This window comes from Natator depressus, chromosome 5 (assembly GCF_965152275.1).
Source record: "Natator depressus isolate rNatDep1 chromosome 5, rNatDep2.hap1, whole genome shotgun sequence".
Classification (NCBI taxonomy): domain Eukaryota; kingdom Metazoa; phylum Chordata; order Testudines; family Cheloniidae; genus Natator; species Natator depressus.
This window is the reverse complement of record NC_134238.1, coordinates 26736408-26751467: the sequence shown is the minus strand read 5'-3', so window position 1 is coordinate 26751467 and position 15060 is coordinate 26736408. Positions and strand designations below refer to the sequence as shown.

At 43.6% G+C, this 15060-nt stretch overlaps 1 protein-coding gene across 1 annotated transcript in view; it reads right to left on the bottom strand.

Moving 5' to 3' along the window:
* EGFLAM (EGF like, fibronectin type III and laminin G domains) overlaps positions 1-15060 on the bottom strand; it is a 127588-nt gene that overhangs the window by 10813 nt on the left and 101715 nt on the right. The window contains exons 17-21 of the mRNA XM_074952493.1: positions 13864-13980; positions 9330-9510; positions 7310-7333; positions 2551-2629; positions 479-622 (exon numbers count right to left, since the gene is read on the bottom strand). Of these exons, the coding sequence (XP_074808594.1) occupies positions 479-622; positions 2551-2629; positions 7310-7333; positions 9330-9510; positions 13864-13980 (545 nt within the window). The remainder of the gene's footprint in view (positions 1-478; positions 623-2550; positions 2630-7309; positions 7334-9329; positions 9511-13863; positions 13981-15060) is intronic.

The window sequence follows — 15060 nt, the reverse complement described above, 5'->3', positions numbered from 1 at the left end:
TTAAAGATGACCTGCTCTAGTTCATTGTTTGCCTTACTTAATCTGAAAATAAATTCTAACATAGAAAGACATGGCTTCCACCAATCAATATCCCACCAGAGCACTCTGAGATAAGCCACTCAAAAGCTATCTGAGCACTTAAAATAAAAAAAAATTCCTCTGAGAGCACATGACTTTGTGTGTGTTGTCTGATGTGCCCGGGTTTTAGATTTTGTTTTTTGGCAGTAAGAATATTTGAATTTGAAAACAATTTGGTGCTTGACACAGGGGGAAAAAATGTAAAACCAAGTAGCAGGGTGCATTTGAAACACACAGGCACCTGTCCAAGGGACCAAACAAATTTAAACTCTATCAGTGCACAAGACCATGAAGTTATAATCCCAGGGGGTCCTTGCTCCATGTTGAAAGGTAATAACATTACTGTACAGCGTGGTGATTTGTGCACACTGTGTAAATAATTAAACCAGTTAGAGATTACCTGAATACTAACGCTCCTTCTTGAAGACCTAAAGAAATGAAATCACTATTAGGGCGCATGGGACTGTCTCCCCTCCACATCAGCAGACCATCCTTCAGGGTAGTCTTAAACCTCATGAACACGTTTGATCGTGATCCTGATACTCTGTTTGATTGGGAGAAAAAATAATCACACAGGAAAGTTATGAGATGGGTATTTTTTCCCTTTTGAACTTTACCAATGTACCCCTCAACACAAGGCTGTTTAGGGACCTATAGACTGGGTACTCTAACACTCAGCAAGGTATGATTTGATACCATAATACATATTTTACTCTGATCACAGTTAAACTTCCCCTTCTCAGTGCAAAATTCCTAGAAATGCTACTGCAGTGTTGGAATCCTTGGTTCTATGAAATGTACTGGCAGGAGCTATCACAGCCCTGCAATTTAGTACAGGCTGTGGGTATAGCGAGGGTGACTGCCAATGTGTGGTGCTGTTTTATTTGGCATGTAATAAATGCGGTCAGCCCCAGAGAACATACAGACTACAGGCCCAGAAACGTTACCAGGAAGTGCTTGCTCCTGCAAGTAGTCCCATCCAGGAAGGTGCGGGGTGAGGGGCGGGTGGAAACTCCCCCCGGCCATAATCCCAGGCAGTTCTGGTCTCTCCAGGATTCTGGGAAGCAGCGAACCGAGGCCAGACCCAGGGGGCCATTAGGTACAGCCAGGGGGGCACTTTCCTGCCCAGGGAAAAGACCTGAGCACAGAGGATGGGCTGCAGCTGGTGCGTCAAGTGGATATCCCGCCCCCCAAGCACCACCCCAGGATACTTCACAGTGCCAAGCCTGCACAGGACAGCTATGATTGGGCCATTGCACTACCAGTGATTGCAGCTCGGGAAGGTGTGTGTGTGGGGGGGGGGGGAGGGGTGCTGCTTGCTGACTCCCCCCCCCCCCCCGAAATCACACCCGGCCAGAGCTCCAGGAGGAGATACCACCGCTCCCCAGTTCAGGCCATGCTGGTCACTGACAGCTTCAATCCCATCTCCCATGACTGGCCCAGGTGAGAGCGATTGAAGCGGTCAGTGACCACCATAGCCTGGAGCAGGAGTGGATGCTTCTCCTGGGCCTCTTGGCTGTGGCTCCCCACATCCCAGAGCCCCGTGCTGCCATCTCCTCATGCTGTCTCCTCCAACTCTGCTGCTTCCAGGGCTGCTTCAGAAGGGGAGGAGAGGGCTCAGCGAGGTCATACATGGGCTGGGCCCCCACCTTAGGAAAATTCTAGTTGTGCACCTATTGCCATCAGTGTCAGAGCTGTAGTGCCAGTTCCAAGTGTTGATGGGATCAGGCCCAATGTTCAGGAATGACTTGATGAGGAATGATTATAAATACAGAGGCGGGGAGGGAGGGAAGGGTAACAGCACTAGATCCTTGGTGATGGCATATCAAAGAGATTCCAAATTTGTTTTGCCTATATAGGCCTGATCTGGTAGGCAAGCTCTGAGCACGCTTACCCCAGCATGCCTTGCAGGAGAGTTAGGCAGAGCATTAGCTCTCTTCTCTCACTTCGCGTACTGCTTGGACACCTGGCCTGGGGCGGCAGGATGCATATTCAGAAGTAGAAATATAGGTGCCTATGGAATTTTTACTGCAAAAACTTAGACGTTAAGCAAGTTTAGGCACTACATGGTTCAGGGGCAGCTTATTGGGGACTTTGTGAATCCCAGTTGGACCAGATTCTGGGATTTAGGTGCCTAAAGGGGCAGTTAGGCGCGTAAGTCCGTTTATGAACCTAATGCTCTGTCTCTTAGGTTCTCATCTGTAAAACAGGGAGAACAGCACTACTCTACCTCATGGAGATGTGAAGAGGATAAACACAATAAAGACTGAGAGGTGCTCAGATGCTAGTGATGTGGGGATATAAGTATGATTAAAAAGTTTGTTTTTCTAACATTAAGAAACATATTCCATGTGGCAACCATGGCTTGGCAGGACTAACTGATGGTACAATAGCACCTACTTACACAACATCTTTTATAGTTTAATGGTAAAGGAAAAGCAGAATCATTTAGGGTCAGGGTCGGTGAATTACCTTTTGAGGATATCCGGGTTATCATATGTGAGGTAACTACGGCCAATGAACTGTGGGATTTCAATGGCTTCTGTAACGGCTGGAAAAATGAAAGAAAATCAAAGACTATCAGCTAGTGGCAGGAAAATACAGTGAATTGACTGCTTCACTGATTCAGTTTATTTACTCCATTTACAGCCACTACTCACTGACACTAAGCCAAGCTGACAGCACAGATAAACTGCTGAGCAAAATAGCCGAGCTGTTTTGCACCCAAGGGTGGGGAAAAAGTCAAGAAATCTTGTCCATGCCCACACCCAAGGGTGGGGAAAAAGCCAAGAAATCTTGTCCATGCCCACACCCAAGGGTGGGGAAAAAGTCAAGAAATCTCGTCCATGCCCACACCCAGCCCTATTCTCTCTGCCTGTGGCTTTCTTTTCATATTCAATTTATCCTCCCACTGTGGAAAGTAGTTCCTAGCTGAAAAATGGAGACAGTAAGAGGTCGGGTGACCAGATGGCCCAATTTTATAGGGCCAGTCCCAGTTTTGGGGTCTTTTTCTTATATAGGCTCCTATTACCCTCCACCCCCTGTCCCGATTTTTCACACTTGCTGTCTGGTCACCCTAGTAAGAGGTAAAATGGTCCTAACATCTATTTTTGTCTGTTTTACCCAGTGTTTACAGACTCCTCCTCCTACCCCTCTCTGAGCCCGATAACCATTCAGCAGAAATTTGTGGTTCAACCTTCCCCCAAGCCGCTGAACAGCTGATCGTGGCAGGTGGGAAGTGCTGGGAGGGTGGAGGAGGAGCTGATTGGCAGGGCCGCCGGTGGACGGGAGGTGCTGTGGGGGGCAAGGGGGGAGTCACTGATCCACAGGGCTGCTGGTGGGTGCTCCAGCCCCGGAGCACCCATGGAGTCAGCACCTATGCTTCCTTGGCAACTCCCAGTACAGATAACGGCAGGGGAAGAGCAGGAGACTGCTGTTGCAAGTGTGGTTCCAAATGCTCTGGGAGGCATTGTAGGTAGAAGCCCTTGCTCTTGGGCAGTGGACCAGAAACTCAGCTGGTGTAAATTAGCCTAGCCTCATTGAAGGCAACAAAGAAGCTGGCTCATAATTTCAATGGTTCCAAGACTAGCTCTACCACTCTCTATCCTTTCAAGTGGCAAGAGGCTTTAGGAGCCTCTCAGGAAGTTTCACAGTAGGCTTGGAAGGCAGATCAAGCCTGCCCACATCTGCCTAAGAACAAAAATGGCTAATGACTGGCAATGTTTGCTAATTCACATCTGCTCCCATAAGAGCGAGACATGCTTTTCTGCTCTGTTTTCACTACTAAATTTCTATCCTGAGATTTACGTAACATCCTACTTCTTTCTAGGCTGTGATTATTGCAATATCTAGTGGTCCATAAATAAGGGAAAGCGAACAATATACATAGCTGTTGGTTTGGACTAGTCATTTCCCCTTGTTTGGGGAAAAGAGCTCTTTTGCAATATTCTGGACAATATACTCACACTGAAGCCAGTAGAAGAGTGACTGAGTTTGAGCATTCAGCATACAGAGCATTTGTGGGGAAGAACAGTTGAGCAAGGCTCTGCTGTGGCCGCAATTTTTGTCTGAATGTCCTGCAATTTGCTGCAGTGCTCACACAATTGATCATTTCCTTAATAATACAGTTTATGGATTCATAAAATAGCTGAATTCATTTCATCCATCTGCTAGCAGTTAGTATCAATTCCTCCTTCTCCAGAAGGTTTTAATGAACTTTTCAAATGCTTTGCTATAAGTGTATGTTCCATTCAAACGACAAGTGCAGAAAGAGTTTGGCAGAATGAGCAGTAAAAACCTCAGTTCTTTTATTTCACTGATGGAAGCAATTACAATATTTTTAAAATTGAAAATTTTATTAATTGAAACAATTTTTAGGTGGCTGAAAAAGCTACTCTAGGATAATGCCCAACCCCCCCCCCCATTTCTATAGCACATCAACATTAAAATGAGCACTATTCAGATGGAGATTTGTGGTTAAATTACTAGACTGGGAGACAGGAGATCTGGATTAAATTCCCAACTCTGCCACAGACTTCCTATGTGATCTTGATCAAGTCCCTTAGGTCCTAATCCATTTAAAATTAAGCAGGAGCATAAATCTTTGCAGGATTAGGGCCTTAATCCCTCCGTGACCCAGTTTTCAATCTTCTGTTTGAATGCTGAAGCCTCTGCTGCTACAGCTTGTATGCCCTGGCTATTTAAATTACAAGCTTCTCAGTACAGGGATTGTCTCTCACTTGTGTTTGTACAGTGCCTAGCACAATGGGGTCGCACTGTTGCTTGGGGCTTCTAGTCACTACTGTTAATACAAAGTTGTCGTAATTTGTGCACACTGAAAGCCACCAGCAGCAATAAGGGCAAACTGGGAATTTCAGAAGGTAACATATGGCTTTTGCATCAGTAAGGAAATTAGGAAAACTGTCCAATATGTCTGAAGAGGAAACAATGTGTTGTGCAACACTACTGAAAGACTGAAATCTGTCTCAGGTTTCAAAAGAAACTGTATTATAATTGGGCCTGGCAGTCACTGCATGAATGGAAAAGCTGTAGGCCAGATGGTCTCTGACCCTAGTGTGGGTGAGCAAGATAGTGCAAGGATTCAAGGAACCTCCTCCTGCTGCACACAGACTGGGGATGGCAGAGTCCTTGCTGCCTAGAGGCTCAAAGGGGTAGCCCCATTTGTGCACCATGTATTGCCCTTGCTGGAACAGACCTGAGCAGTTTCACTTCCTACTCAGAGCAATGCCTAAGCGTATGTCTACGCTGCAATTAAAAGCCCACGGCTGCCCTGTGCCATCTGACTTAGGCTCACAGGGCTCGGGGCTGTTTAATTGCACGGTAGATATTTTTCAAGGTAACAGCCATGTTAGTCTGTATTCGCAAAAAGAAAAGGAGTACTTGTGGCACCCTAGAGACTAACCAATTTATTTGAGCATGAGCTTTCGTGAGCTACAGCTCACTTCATCGGATGCATATGCATCCGATGAAGTGAGCTGTAGCTCACGAAAGCTTATGCTCAAATAAATTGGTTAGTCTCTAAGGTGCCACAAGTACTCCTTTTCTTTTTAAGGTAGATATTGGGGCTCAGGCTGGAACCTGGGCTTTAGGACTCTGTGAGCTGGGAGGGTCCCATAGCTTGGCTGCCGCCCAAGCCCAAATGTCTACACTGCAATTAAACAGCCCCTTAGCCTGAGCCCCGCGAGCTTGAGTCAGCTGGCATGGGCCAGCAAAGGGTGTCTAATTGCAGCGTAGACATACCCAAAGAGACACAATCTAGCCCTTTGTCTTTATTAGTGCTGAGTCCTTGGTATGCTCTTCCTTTGCTATGACTCTGACTGAGCTGGATTGTCAGTCTGAATTCTATCTAGGCTAGCAGTAACCAAAACATGTCACCATCTAAATGGTTTCCCAACAGACAGGTGCCCAAACCACTTCTCTAACTGAAATCCTAGATAACAATCATGGCAGAGGATGGCCTGAATGGCCATGGTGAGCACTGAACTACACAGAAGGACTAAAGCAACTAAAGCGCGAGTTAGACACCCAAGTCCAAAATTTAGGCATGATGGAGATCCTCAAAACCCCTGTTAAACTGCTACGTAACCCTGGAGGTGCCTAAACCCCCTTGGTGCCCTAACTGCTGGACTCTGGGATATTCTGATGTGGGTCTCTCTCCATCTCTCTTGTTGAAGCTGTCCCACTATAGATAAATAATAAAATGTGCATTGGGCCAGAGAGAGACTGACTCTACAGCCCAATGGTTATACTGACTGAAGTTGAGAAACCCACATCCAAATCCCTTCGCCTCATCAGGGAGAGGTGGGAATTGAACTGGAGTCTTCCACATCCAGGGTGAGTGCTTTAACCACTGGGCTAAAGGTTATACAGGGGTTGTATAACCCCTTGCCCCCGGCTGTCGTGTGTGGAGTTAGGTGTACTCCACCATACTGGCTAGAAACAGCTTAGATGCCTGACTCCAGCAGACGGGCTCCTGGCCTTGGACCCCAAGCAGAGATAGCACCTCCCTCCAGCCTGGACTTAGGCGCCTAACTCCTTGAGAGGGGTGAGACTTAGGATACATCACTCGCCTCAGTATCTCCCACTGGCTAGTTTATGCATCTGTCTGCCTGGCATGCTAGCTTTTGTGGATCTCATCCTCAGGGGCCTATCTTTCCCCATTCACTGAACAGAGAGCCTAGCAGCCTAACTCAGAGTTTGTGGACTCCACTGGATAGGTAGGCATCTAAAAGTTAGGCACTGTAATACAAGGCATTGCAACAATTAAGTGTCTGTGGATTTGGGCTTTCCCTCTGACTCCTGAGAACCCTCCAGGGTTGGGTTGAGACACACAGGGAGCAGCAGTGCAGGATTCCACAAAGCGCTCTGTCAGCTGGTGCAGACCCTTTTTTTCTGGAATACAGGGACTTTGCTTCTGTCTCTAGCATGGTCAGCGTGGCACTCTCAATGAGTTCTGAAGTCACATTTAAAAACACTAACATGACGAGGTGCTGGAGAATTACTGTATAACCTCGAAAAAAGAACAGGAGGATGTGTGGCACCTTAGAGACTAACAAATTTATTTGAGCATAAGCTTTCATGAGCTACAGCCCACTTCATCGGATATTTTTGGCTTGCATGCAGACTGCACTGTAAATCCAGCTATCACCTTGACAGAGTAGGCACAGGCATGCAGAGACAAAGCAGTTTTCACACCATTTGCAGTACTTACTGTTAAAGCAGTAATTCCCACACTCTGCAGCGCGTCAGCGTAAAACAAAACAAGAACATGCAGATTTTATTTTTCAATGGTTTTAAAATCTCGATTTCAATAGTCTGCCCTGTTTTAAGCAGGTCTTTCCTTCACTGAGCTTTCCCTGCTTCATTTTTGCAGTGTATCTCTAGATAAAGTGGTGGTATGATGAGAGGAACAATCTTAGAAGGTAGGGCACCCTCTTTCTATTGTCTTTAATTTAGTTTTATCTACTTAAAATGCACAAATGGTGAAATTCATCCCTCTGCAGAGGGACACATCAATTATTATTTTGAGGTCTTAAGTCATGTATCAGACATGCGCAGACTTCAGCACAAGGTTGAATTTCACACAAAGGGAAAAAGAGTGGTTAGCTTTTTTGGTACTTCTTAACTATTAAATATTAATTACCACGACCACTCATCACAGCTTATACAGAAAACATACAACAATGATTTCAGCAGAAAACTATTGACTCCTCATCCAGTTAAGACATCAAAGTATGTGTCTTATGTACTCGCACTTATATCACCTTGGTTAAACGTTCAAAGGTGCTGTGTGTGACTTAGGGTCCCAAAGTCCTATTTTCAAAAGTGACTTAAAAACTGACAAGCCTAAGTCTCATTGGAAAAGGTGCTTTTTAACATAATCACCTCTTGATCTGAGAAGTGCTCTTAAAATGTCGCCACAGAAATTTGGTTAAAACAAATTTGAATTTTAATCTAGCATGTTTGTGAAACAATGTTCAGGGCATTGGAAGGAAGTTGACAAGACTATCTCTAATTCATTAACTGGCCCTTAACTCATGCTGTAGATGTAAGTACTGCAGTACACACAGCTGTGTATGTCAGGCTTCTCCACTAGCACCCTGTAAATACCTAGACAATAAAATGACAAACCAAAGACTCTGGAATTAATGATGCTCCATCTTTAGTTAAATCACAATATTATCAATGTAGGGCATTTTTGCATTTTTTTATTTTTAATAAAATGTATTTGTTGTGCTAAATTTCTTTTTTTGAGAAGAAAAGCTTATTTTTTCATCATGACTTAACCGAAACACATACTTTTCATTTGAAAAACTGTCTGTGATAATTAAAGAGTGAAATTTTAATGTCCTTCTAAATTAGCATGCTGGTGTAGCACAATCATTTCCCTAGCGAGTCTCCCAAGATAATACTTGACAGAAGAGAAACAACCCCATCTAGTGGAATAACACTGGTTTCAGAGTAGCAGCCGTGTTAGTCTGTATTCGCAAAAAGAAAAGGAGTACTTGTGGCACCTTAGAGACTAACCAATTTATTTGAGCATAAGCTTTCGTGAGCTACAGCTCACTTCAGCTGTAGCTCACGAAAGCTTATGCAGGAATAACACTGTGTGCATGTTTTCCATGTTTATGCAATCTTAACTCTCTTTCATAAACCTACTGGTTTGAAATACACTATTGTCTCTTTGAGTAGAGGAGAAAAAAACTCTTTGTTTTGGAAAGAATTCCTTGGTGGTCTCCAATGTTTTGCTGAGGTAGAAATTGCACCTACTGTGAAATTACAGGGTAGTCAGAGGCTAAAAAAGGGATTAGACCTTGATGTGAATAAGAACAGCATTTGTTGTTAACATAGCGAGGATAAAATTACAAAAGCTATCAATCCTCATGATTCAGGGTGTAAGATAATCACCAGGTGGAGGAGAGAGGCTGGAATTCCCCCTTCAGATAGGGCTGCATAATTAGGGAGTTTTATAGCATTCTCTGAAGCATTCAGCACTGGCTACTGTGGGTGACCACAGGCCCTGGTACCATCTCTGGATCATTGCTCTGTTCTGAGATAGCAATTATCATGTTCCTAAATGACAGAATGGATGCTGCTACGGGTAAGTGGAATGTGCAGTAATGCAGAAAAAGTGCAAGCCCTCTGGTTTCTATTCTGAAAGATGTGCAAAATCTCTCCATTATTTTTGGAAGAATTCTATATTTAAAGTTTGAAAAAAACCTCATTGTTACCTTTTTGGCAGTGCTGGCCATCAAAGTCCAAAGGGCAATCGCATTCATAACTGTCCTTTTTGGGCATGCAGTTTCCCCCATTAGCACATGGAGAATTCACACAGGGATGGACAGCGTTCTCTATGTTGACTCCAGAAGTGAAATCCTGCTTCACATCAATCGTCCGGTCATTCAATATAATCTTGGGTTAAAAGACAAGAGAAAACAATGCAGAAATCTCCAAATTCAGATGCTACCCCTTCAGGAACACATTTTTTGCTTTATTATTCAATACTTAGCATTAGGATTTCCCTGAATGGCTCCAGAGAAAAGCATTGTTTTCAAAACCTGATCTAACATCTGTTTATTGTCATCAATGAGTTTTCAGAGCTTAGCCTTCCAAAACATTTAGTTGTTTATCCTGAGGTGGGGGAAATACACTTTCTTTTGTTTTTCCTTGAAACACAAAACAACTTAAGAACCCAATCAGATAAAAGCTGCCTGATATTTACAAGCCTTATGTCTGAATTTTGGTGCATTGTTTTGTAGCTCAGCTATACACCAGGATTAAAATACTATATGAGCTTTGCTGAAGAAGTCAATTTCATCCTATTGTAGAAGGACATTGTGATGTGTCATTCCATATTTTTTATGAAAATATGCTTATGATATGAATATGACATAACTGAGATATACTTTATTCAAGATGGCTCATGTGAGATCTCATTGGAAAGGTTATGATTTACTGAATGTGATTAGCCTATAGCCAGGCATGTATCATTTCTGTATCTGCAATTAGGAATATTGACTATGTAGCTATATTTCAACAATGTTACTTTGGGTGACGCCCCCTGCTAACACTTAAGGTAAAACAATGAAAAAGCCCAACAGGGCTGATGGCCCATCAGCAAGAGACAATGGACTGTAAAAGAGCTTAGTCTTCCTGTGAATCTGTGGGTCAGCCGGTGTAGAATGGCTACAGGGGCCCTACAGAGGCAGGTGACCATGTCACCTGATACTGGAACCCATCTTGAATTCTCTACTTTTCCACAAGAAGCTAGAGGGGGGTCAAACTAGGAAACAAAGCACTCCCGCCTTATGCAAATCCTATTTAAGGGTGGGAATTTAGGTAATCCAGGTCGTGAGTTCTCCCTTGCTACCCCACCCCAGATGACTGCTGGAAACAACTAAGACTGAACAGGGGGAAAAGAACTGGACCCAGGCTGGAAGGGCATCTGGCCTGTGAAGAAGATTATTAGAACCACATTTAGGGTGAGAACTTACATGTAACCAGTTTTTTTAGTGTATTAAGCTTAGTTTGCGTGCTCTGTTTTATTTTCTTAGTAATCTGCCTTGTTCTGTCTGCTACCTCCTTAACTACTTAAAATAGACCTGTTATAGTTAATACATTTATTTCTGGTTTACAATATAACCCCGTTTTTGTTATTTCTACCGGGGGGGGAGGGTGCACACCTCTCTCCACATTGAGGGAGGGGCGAATTTCATAGTATATCTTTGGGTCTGTACTCCAAGGGCGGTGGATATCTGAGTACTGAAGCAAGTCCCTTAAGCTGAGTCTTCCCAGAGCTGATCTGCAGCTGGATGTGGCCCTGCCTGTGCATGTGTTAGAGGACATTTTAAGAGCCTGGCTCAGCAAGACAGGTTAAAGGGGGCCCATGCTGGAAGAACAGGTAGACTCAGTGGTATCTCAGCACATCAGGTGGCTTCCCCAAGGGGTCCTACCCATCACAGACATATCTTGGAGAACATAACAGGAAAGTTATGCAGAGCAGTGTATCTAGCACTGTCTACCGCTAGTATGTTTGCCTGGAGAACTCACAACTAGCAATGGGCAAAAGGTCCAATTTGTTACTTCTTAAAATGTTGGGAGCAGTTCAATTGAAGATATCTGTGAAACTATAGGATTCTTCCAAAACATGTCCACATTTTGAGCTCTCTAAGAAAAAATATTGCATTTTGTACAACCTCATTTAATATATAACCAAGTTATACACAAGGTGCCATATTCTGATCTTGGTTACATCAGTGTAAATATTGCAAAAGTCCATTTACATTAATAGTTTCACAGATTTGAACCCCAAAAGGGACCAGTATTATCATCTGATCTGACCCCTCCATAACACAGGCCACAGAACGTCACCAATAATTTCTGCATCAAGCCCATAATTTTTGTTTGAATTATACTATACCTTTTAGAAAGATATCCAGTTTTGACTGAAAGTGGTGGAGAATCCACCATCCCTAAGTAAGTTGTTCCAATGGTTAATTATCCTCACTTAAAAATGTGCATCTTATATTTTAGTCTGAATTTGTCTGTCTTCCACTTCCACACAGTGATCCTCATTATGCCTTTTGCTGCTTCATTGAAGAGCATCTACTGTCAGAAATTTCTTCCCCATATACATATTTGTAGATTGTGATCAAGTCACCACTTAACCTTCTCTTGGATAAGCAAAATAGATTGAGTTTCTTAAGTCTCTCACTATAAAACACATTTTCAAAGACTCAGATCATTCTTGTAAGCTCTTTTCTGAATGGCTTTCAATTCTTCAACATCTTGTGTTAGGTGTTGACACCACTACTGGTCACAGTATTCCATTAAGAGTCTCACTAATGCCATACACAGAAGTAATAAAACCTCCCTACTTCTATTTGATGTTCATCAGCTTATGCATCCAAGAATTTGTGTTTGCCCTCTTAACTGTAGCAGTGCATTGGGAGTTTGTGCTCATGGGTGGACAGTGAACTGGCCATTGGGAAAGCCTAGCTCCCGGCCCCTCCCCTTCTGCCTGAGGCCCCACGCCTCACTCTCCTCTTCTGCCCAGAGCACTCCCATGTGGTCCCAGTTACCCAGCCCTGGGCCGCCTGAGTGCCCCCAGCCCTGGAGCTCCGAGCAGGCTCCCAACCCCAACCCCAGAGCTCCCCTGCCCCAGAGCTCTGGGCAGTATGGCCACAGTGCCCCCAGTCCCGGAGCTCTGGGCGGTGTGGCTGCAGTGCACCGAGCCCTGGAGCTCTGGGTGGGCCCCCAACCCCAGTCCCAGAGCACCAGGTGGCACAGTTCCAGCACCCCGAGCGCCAGGTGGGTGCTGTGGCCCCGGCACCACCTGCCCTGAGTCCTGGCGGCACACTAGTCACCCCAGCCCTAGCCAGCCTGGGCTACGGGAGAGCGGGAACCAGGAAGTAACTGCAGGAAGGGGCTTAGGGGCGGAGCGTGGGTGGAGCCACATCAGGCTGTTTGGGGAGGCACAGCCTCTCCAAGTCCATGATACCCACTACCCATGTGCTCAGTCAATTATTTCCCATTACCTTTAAGTCCTTTTCAGTGTCACTGCATTCCAAGATATAGTCCCCCATCTTGTAAGAGTGACCCACATTCTTTGCCCCTAGATGTATGGCCTTGCATTTGGCTCTATGAAAATGCACCTTGTTCTAACAAGCTCATCTTACCAAGTAATCAAAATAGGACTCTATAATGACATGTCCTCATCATTATTTACCTCTCCATCAATTTTTGTGTCAACTGCAAATTTTGCTAGCAATGATTTTGTATCCTTTTCCATATCAATAAAGATATTGAAGAGTAGTGGCACTAAAAACACCCCTATTGTATGACAAATCTCCATTTACAATCACTTTTTCAGGATCTATCAATTAACCAGTTTTTAATCCATTTACTATGGACTTCATTGATTTGTTATTTAATTCTATGGAGTTACTCAGATTTAACTCTCAGGATTCCGGGCTACATTCAGAGTGTGGCTAAGTTATTCTAAAGAACTCTAGAGGAAACCAGTGCTGGAGTAATTTATATTTTCTTCTGGCCCCTCATTGTGTATATTATACCAATTTAGTCTGCTTACACCTGACTCCATTAAACATCACTTCTGAATTTTGACCACTAACTGAGGAAAGGGTGAGTAGGTTGGTATAGCTCATGCGCTAAGAGGCCACAAGAAAGGAGGGTAGCAAGAAAAGCAACTAACGGAAGGCTGTAAGAGTGTGTAAGTTACATTACACTACGTTATGTTAGTCTTCACCCTACTTTGACTTGCACTTTCTTCTGGGTCACTAGCGTGTAAGTTATGCCAACCATTTATCTGTCTATACTTTGTCCATCACTGAGCATTCTTTAGACTCCCCTTATGCTCACTTATTTACATATAGGTGTAAATGAGTCTAAGGAGGTCTAATTTTGACAACTTCACACATCAACTCTGACTTTGACCCAGCATGTCTGTGGTTCACTGATCAGTACAGCATGGAAGGTAAATCGAAAAACAGCAACAACACTTACCAGTAATTTGTCAATAGCATTAGGAAGAACATGGTGTTCTTGATTGTTAAATGTATTTTTAAGAAAGGAGAAATCAAGCATCTTGTGAAGGGTTGCTGAGGTCTAGGGATGAAATCTTGGCCTATCAGGAGTTTTGCCATTAACTTCAGTAGGGCCAGGATTTCACCCTCGATGTCCAAGTGTCAGGGATACGAAGATATGAAGTGAATGCACAGAGTTAGTTTATTTCAAAATATGTACCTTCTGAATACTTCCACTGAAAGGCTTCAGTATCCCAGAGTTCTTCTTCAGGTTATCGTAATTAGGGACTCCACCGATAAATATGTCAGTGTTGCACTTAATCTGCGTGAAAGCTCCCTGTCACAAAAGTCAGAATCCATTTTTGTTAGATCAGCTACAACCATGCTTGCATTTTCAGGCTAGCTTGCTTTATATTTTTAGAAGGGTGAGAGCCCTGGGTGTCACAGTATTTCTGTATGGTATGCAACATAGCCTTACATCTTCATGCTAACGTGGAAGGGACTATGTGGATCCTGTAGTAAGTGGCTGGGCCTGATTCTATTTAGAGCTGTCTGGAAAATTTCAAATGTTTCAACATTTTGATAAAAAGTGTGGGTGTGGGGGGGGACTTTAAAATGGTATTTAATTTCTTCTCTTTCCTTTTTTTAGCCAGTTCTAATTCTGATCTCTTGATCACATTTGTGTGAAGTGGGAATAACTCCACTGAAGTCAAACTGGTGTGATACTGGTAGCAGTGAAATCAGAACCAGGCCCTCAGAGTTAAAATCAATACTAAACAGAGAAGAGTCAAACGCTTGCAGTATTTGAAAAAGCAAACCTGTAATACGGGAAACAGATAAAAAGAAGAAATATCATGTGTCTGAACTGGGTGCTGGAAGCTGACGCAGTCACTCAGACTACACTGGAGTTCTGGTTAACGTTTTTGTATGAATTGGAAAGACTCTAAAGGTAAGGACATAATAAATATGTAATTCTAGTTCTGCAGGAGTTCTTTGTTGGTAGCTTCAAAGCCAACCGCTCTCTACAGCTGCTGCACAATGCTCAGCTAGAGAGAAAAAAACAGAAACCTTCTTCTCCTTTGTTCATTATGGACCAGATTGTTGAAGGAATCTCATCTAGGGCTTGATAGCAGATGAACCAGATTACCCATGATTCTTTGTATTCCTATATTTATATATAAAATGCTATGATCCTTTGCGCATGAACCAAAGTGCTTTGTATCTATAATTCTAGAGCTTTGTGTCTATGATTCTAGGGACTTTGGATGTTTGGTTGAACTTTAGAGTGTGACCAAATAAGGGAAAGTATGTAATATTTTTACCCTGACCTGTTGAGAATGTGTCCAAATACCCAGGAAAAGACAACTTGTGATTGATTAATGAGGGATACTTGTTATTACAAATGTCTTCAATATTC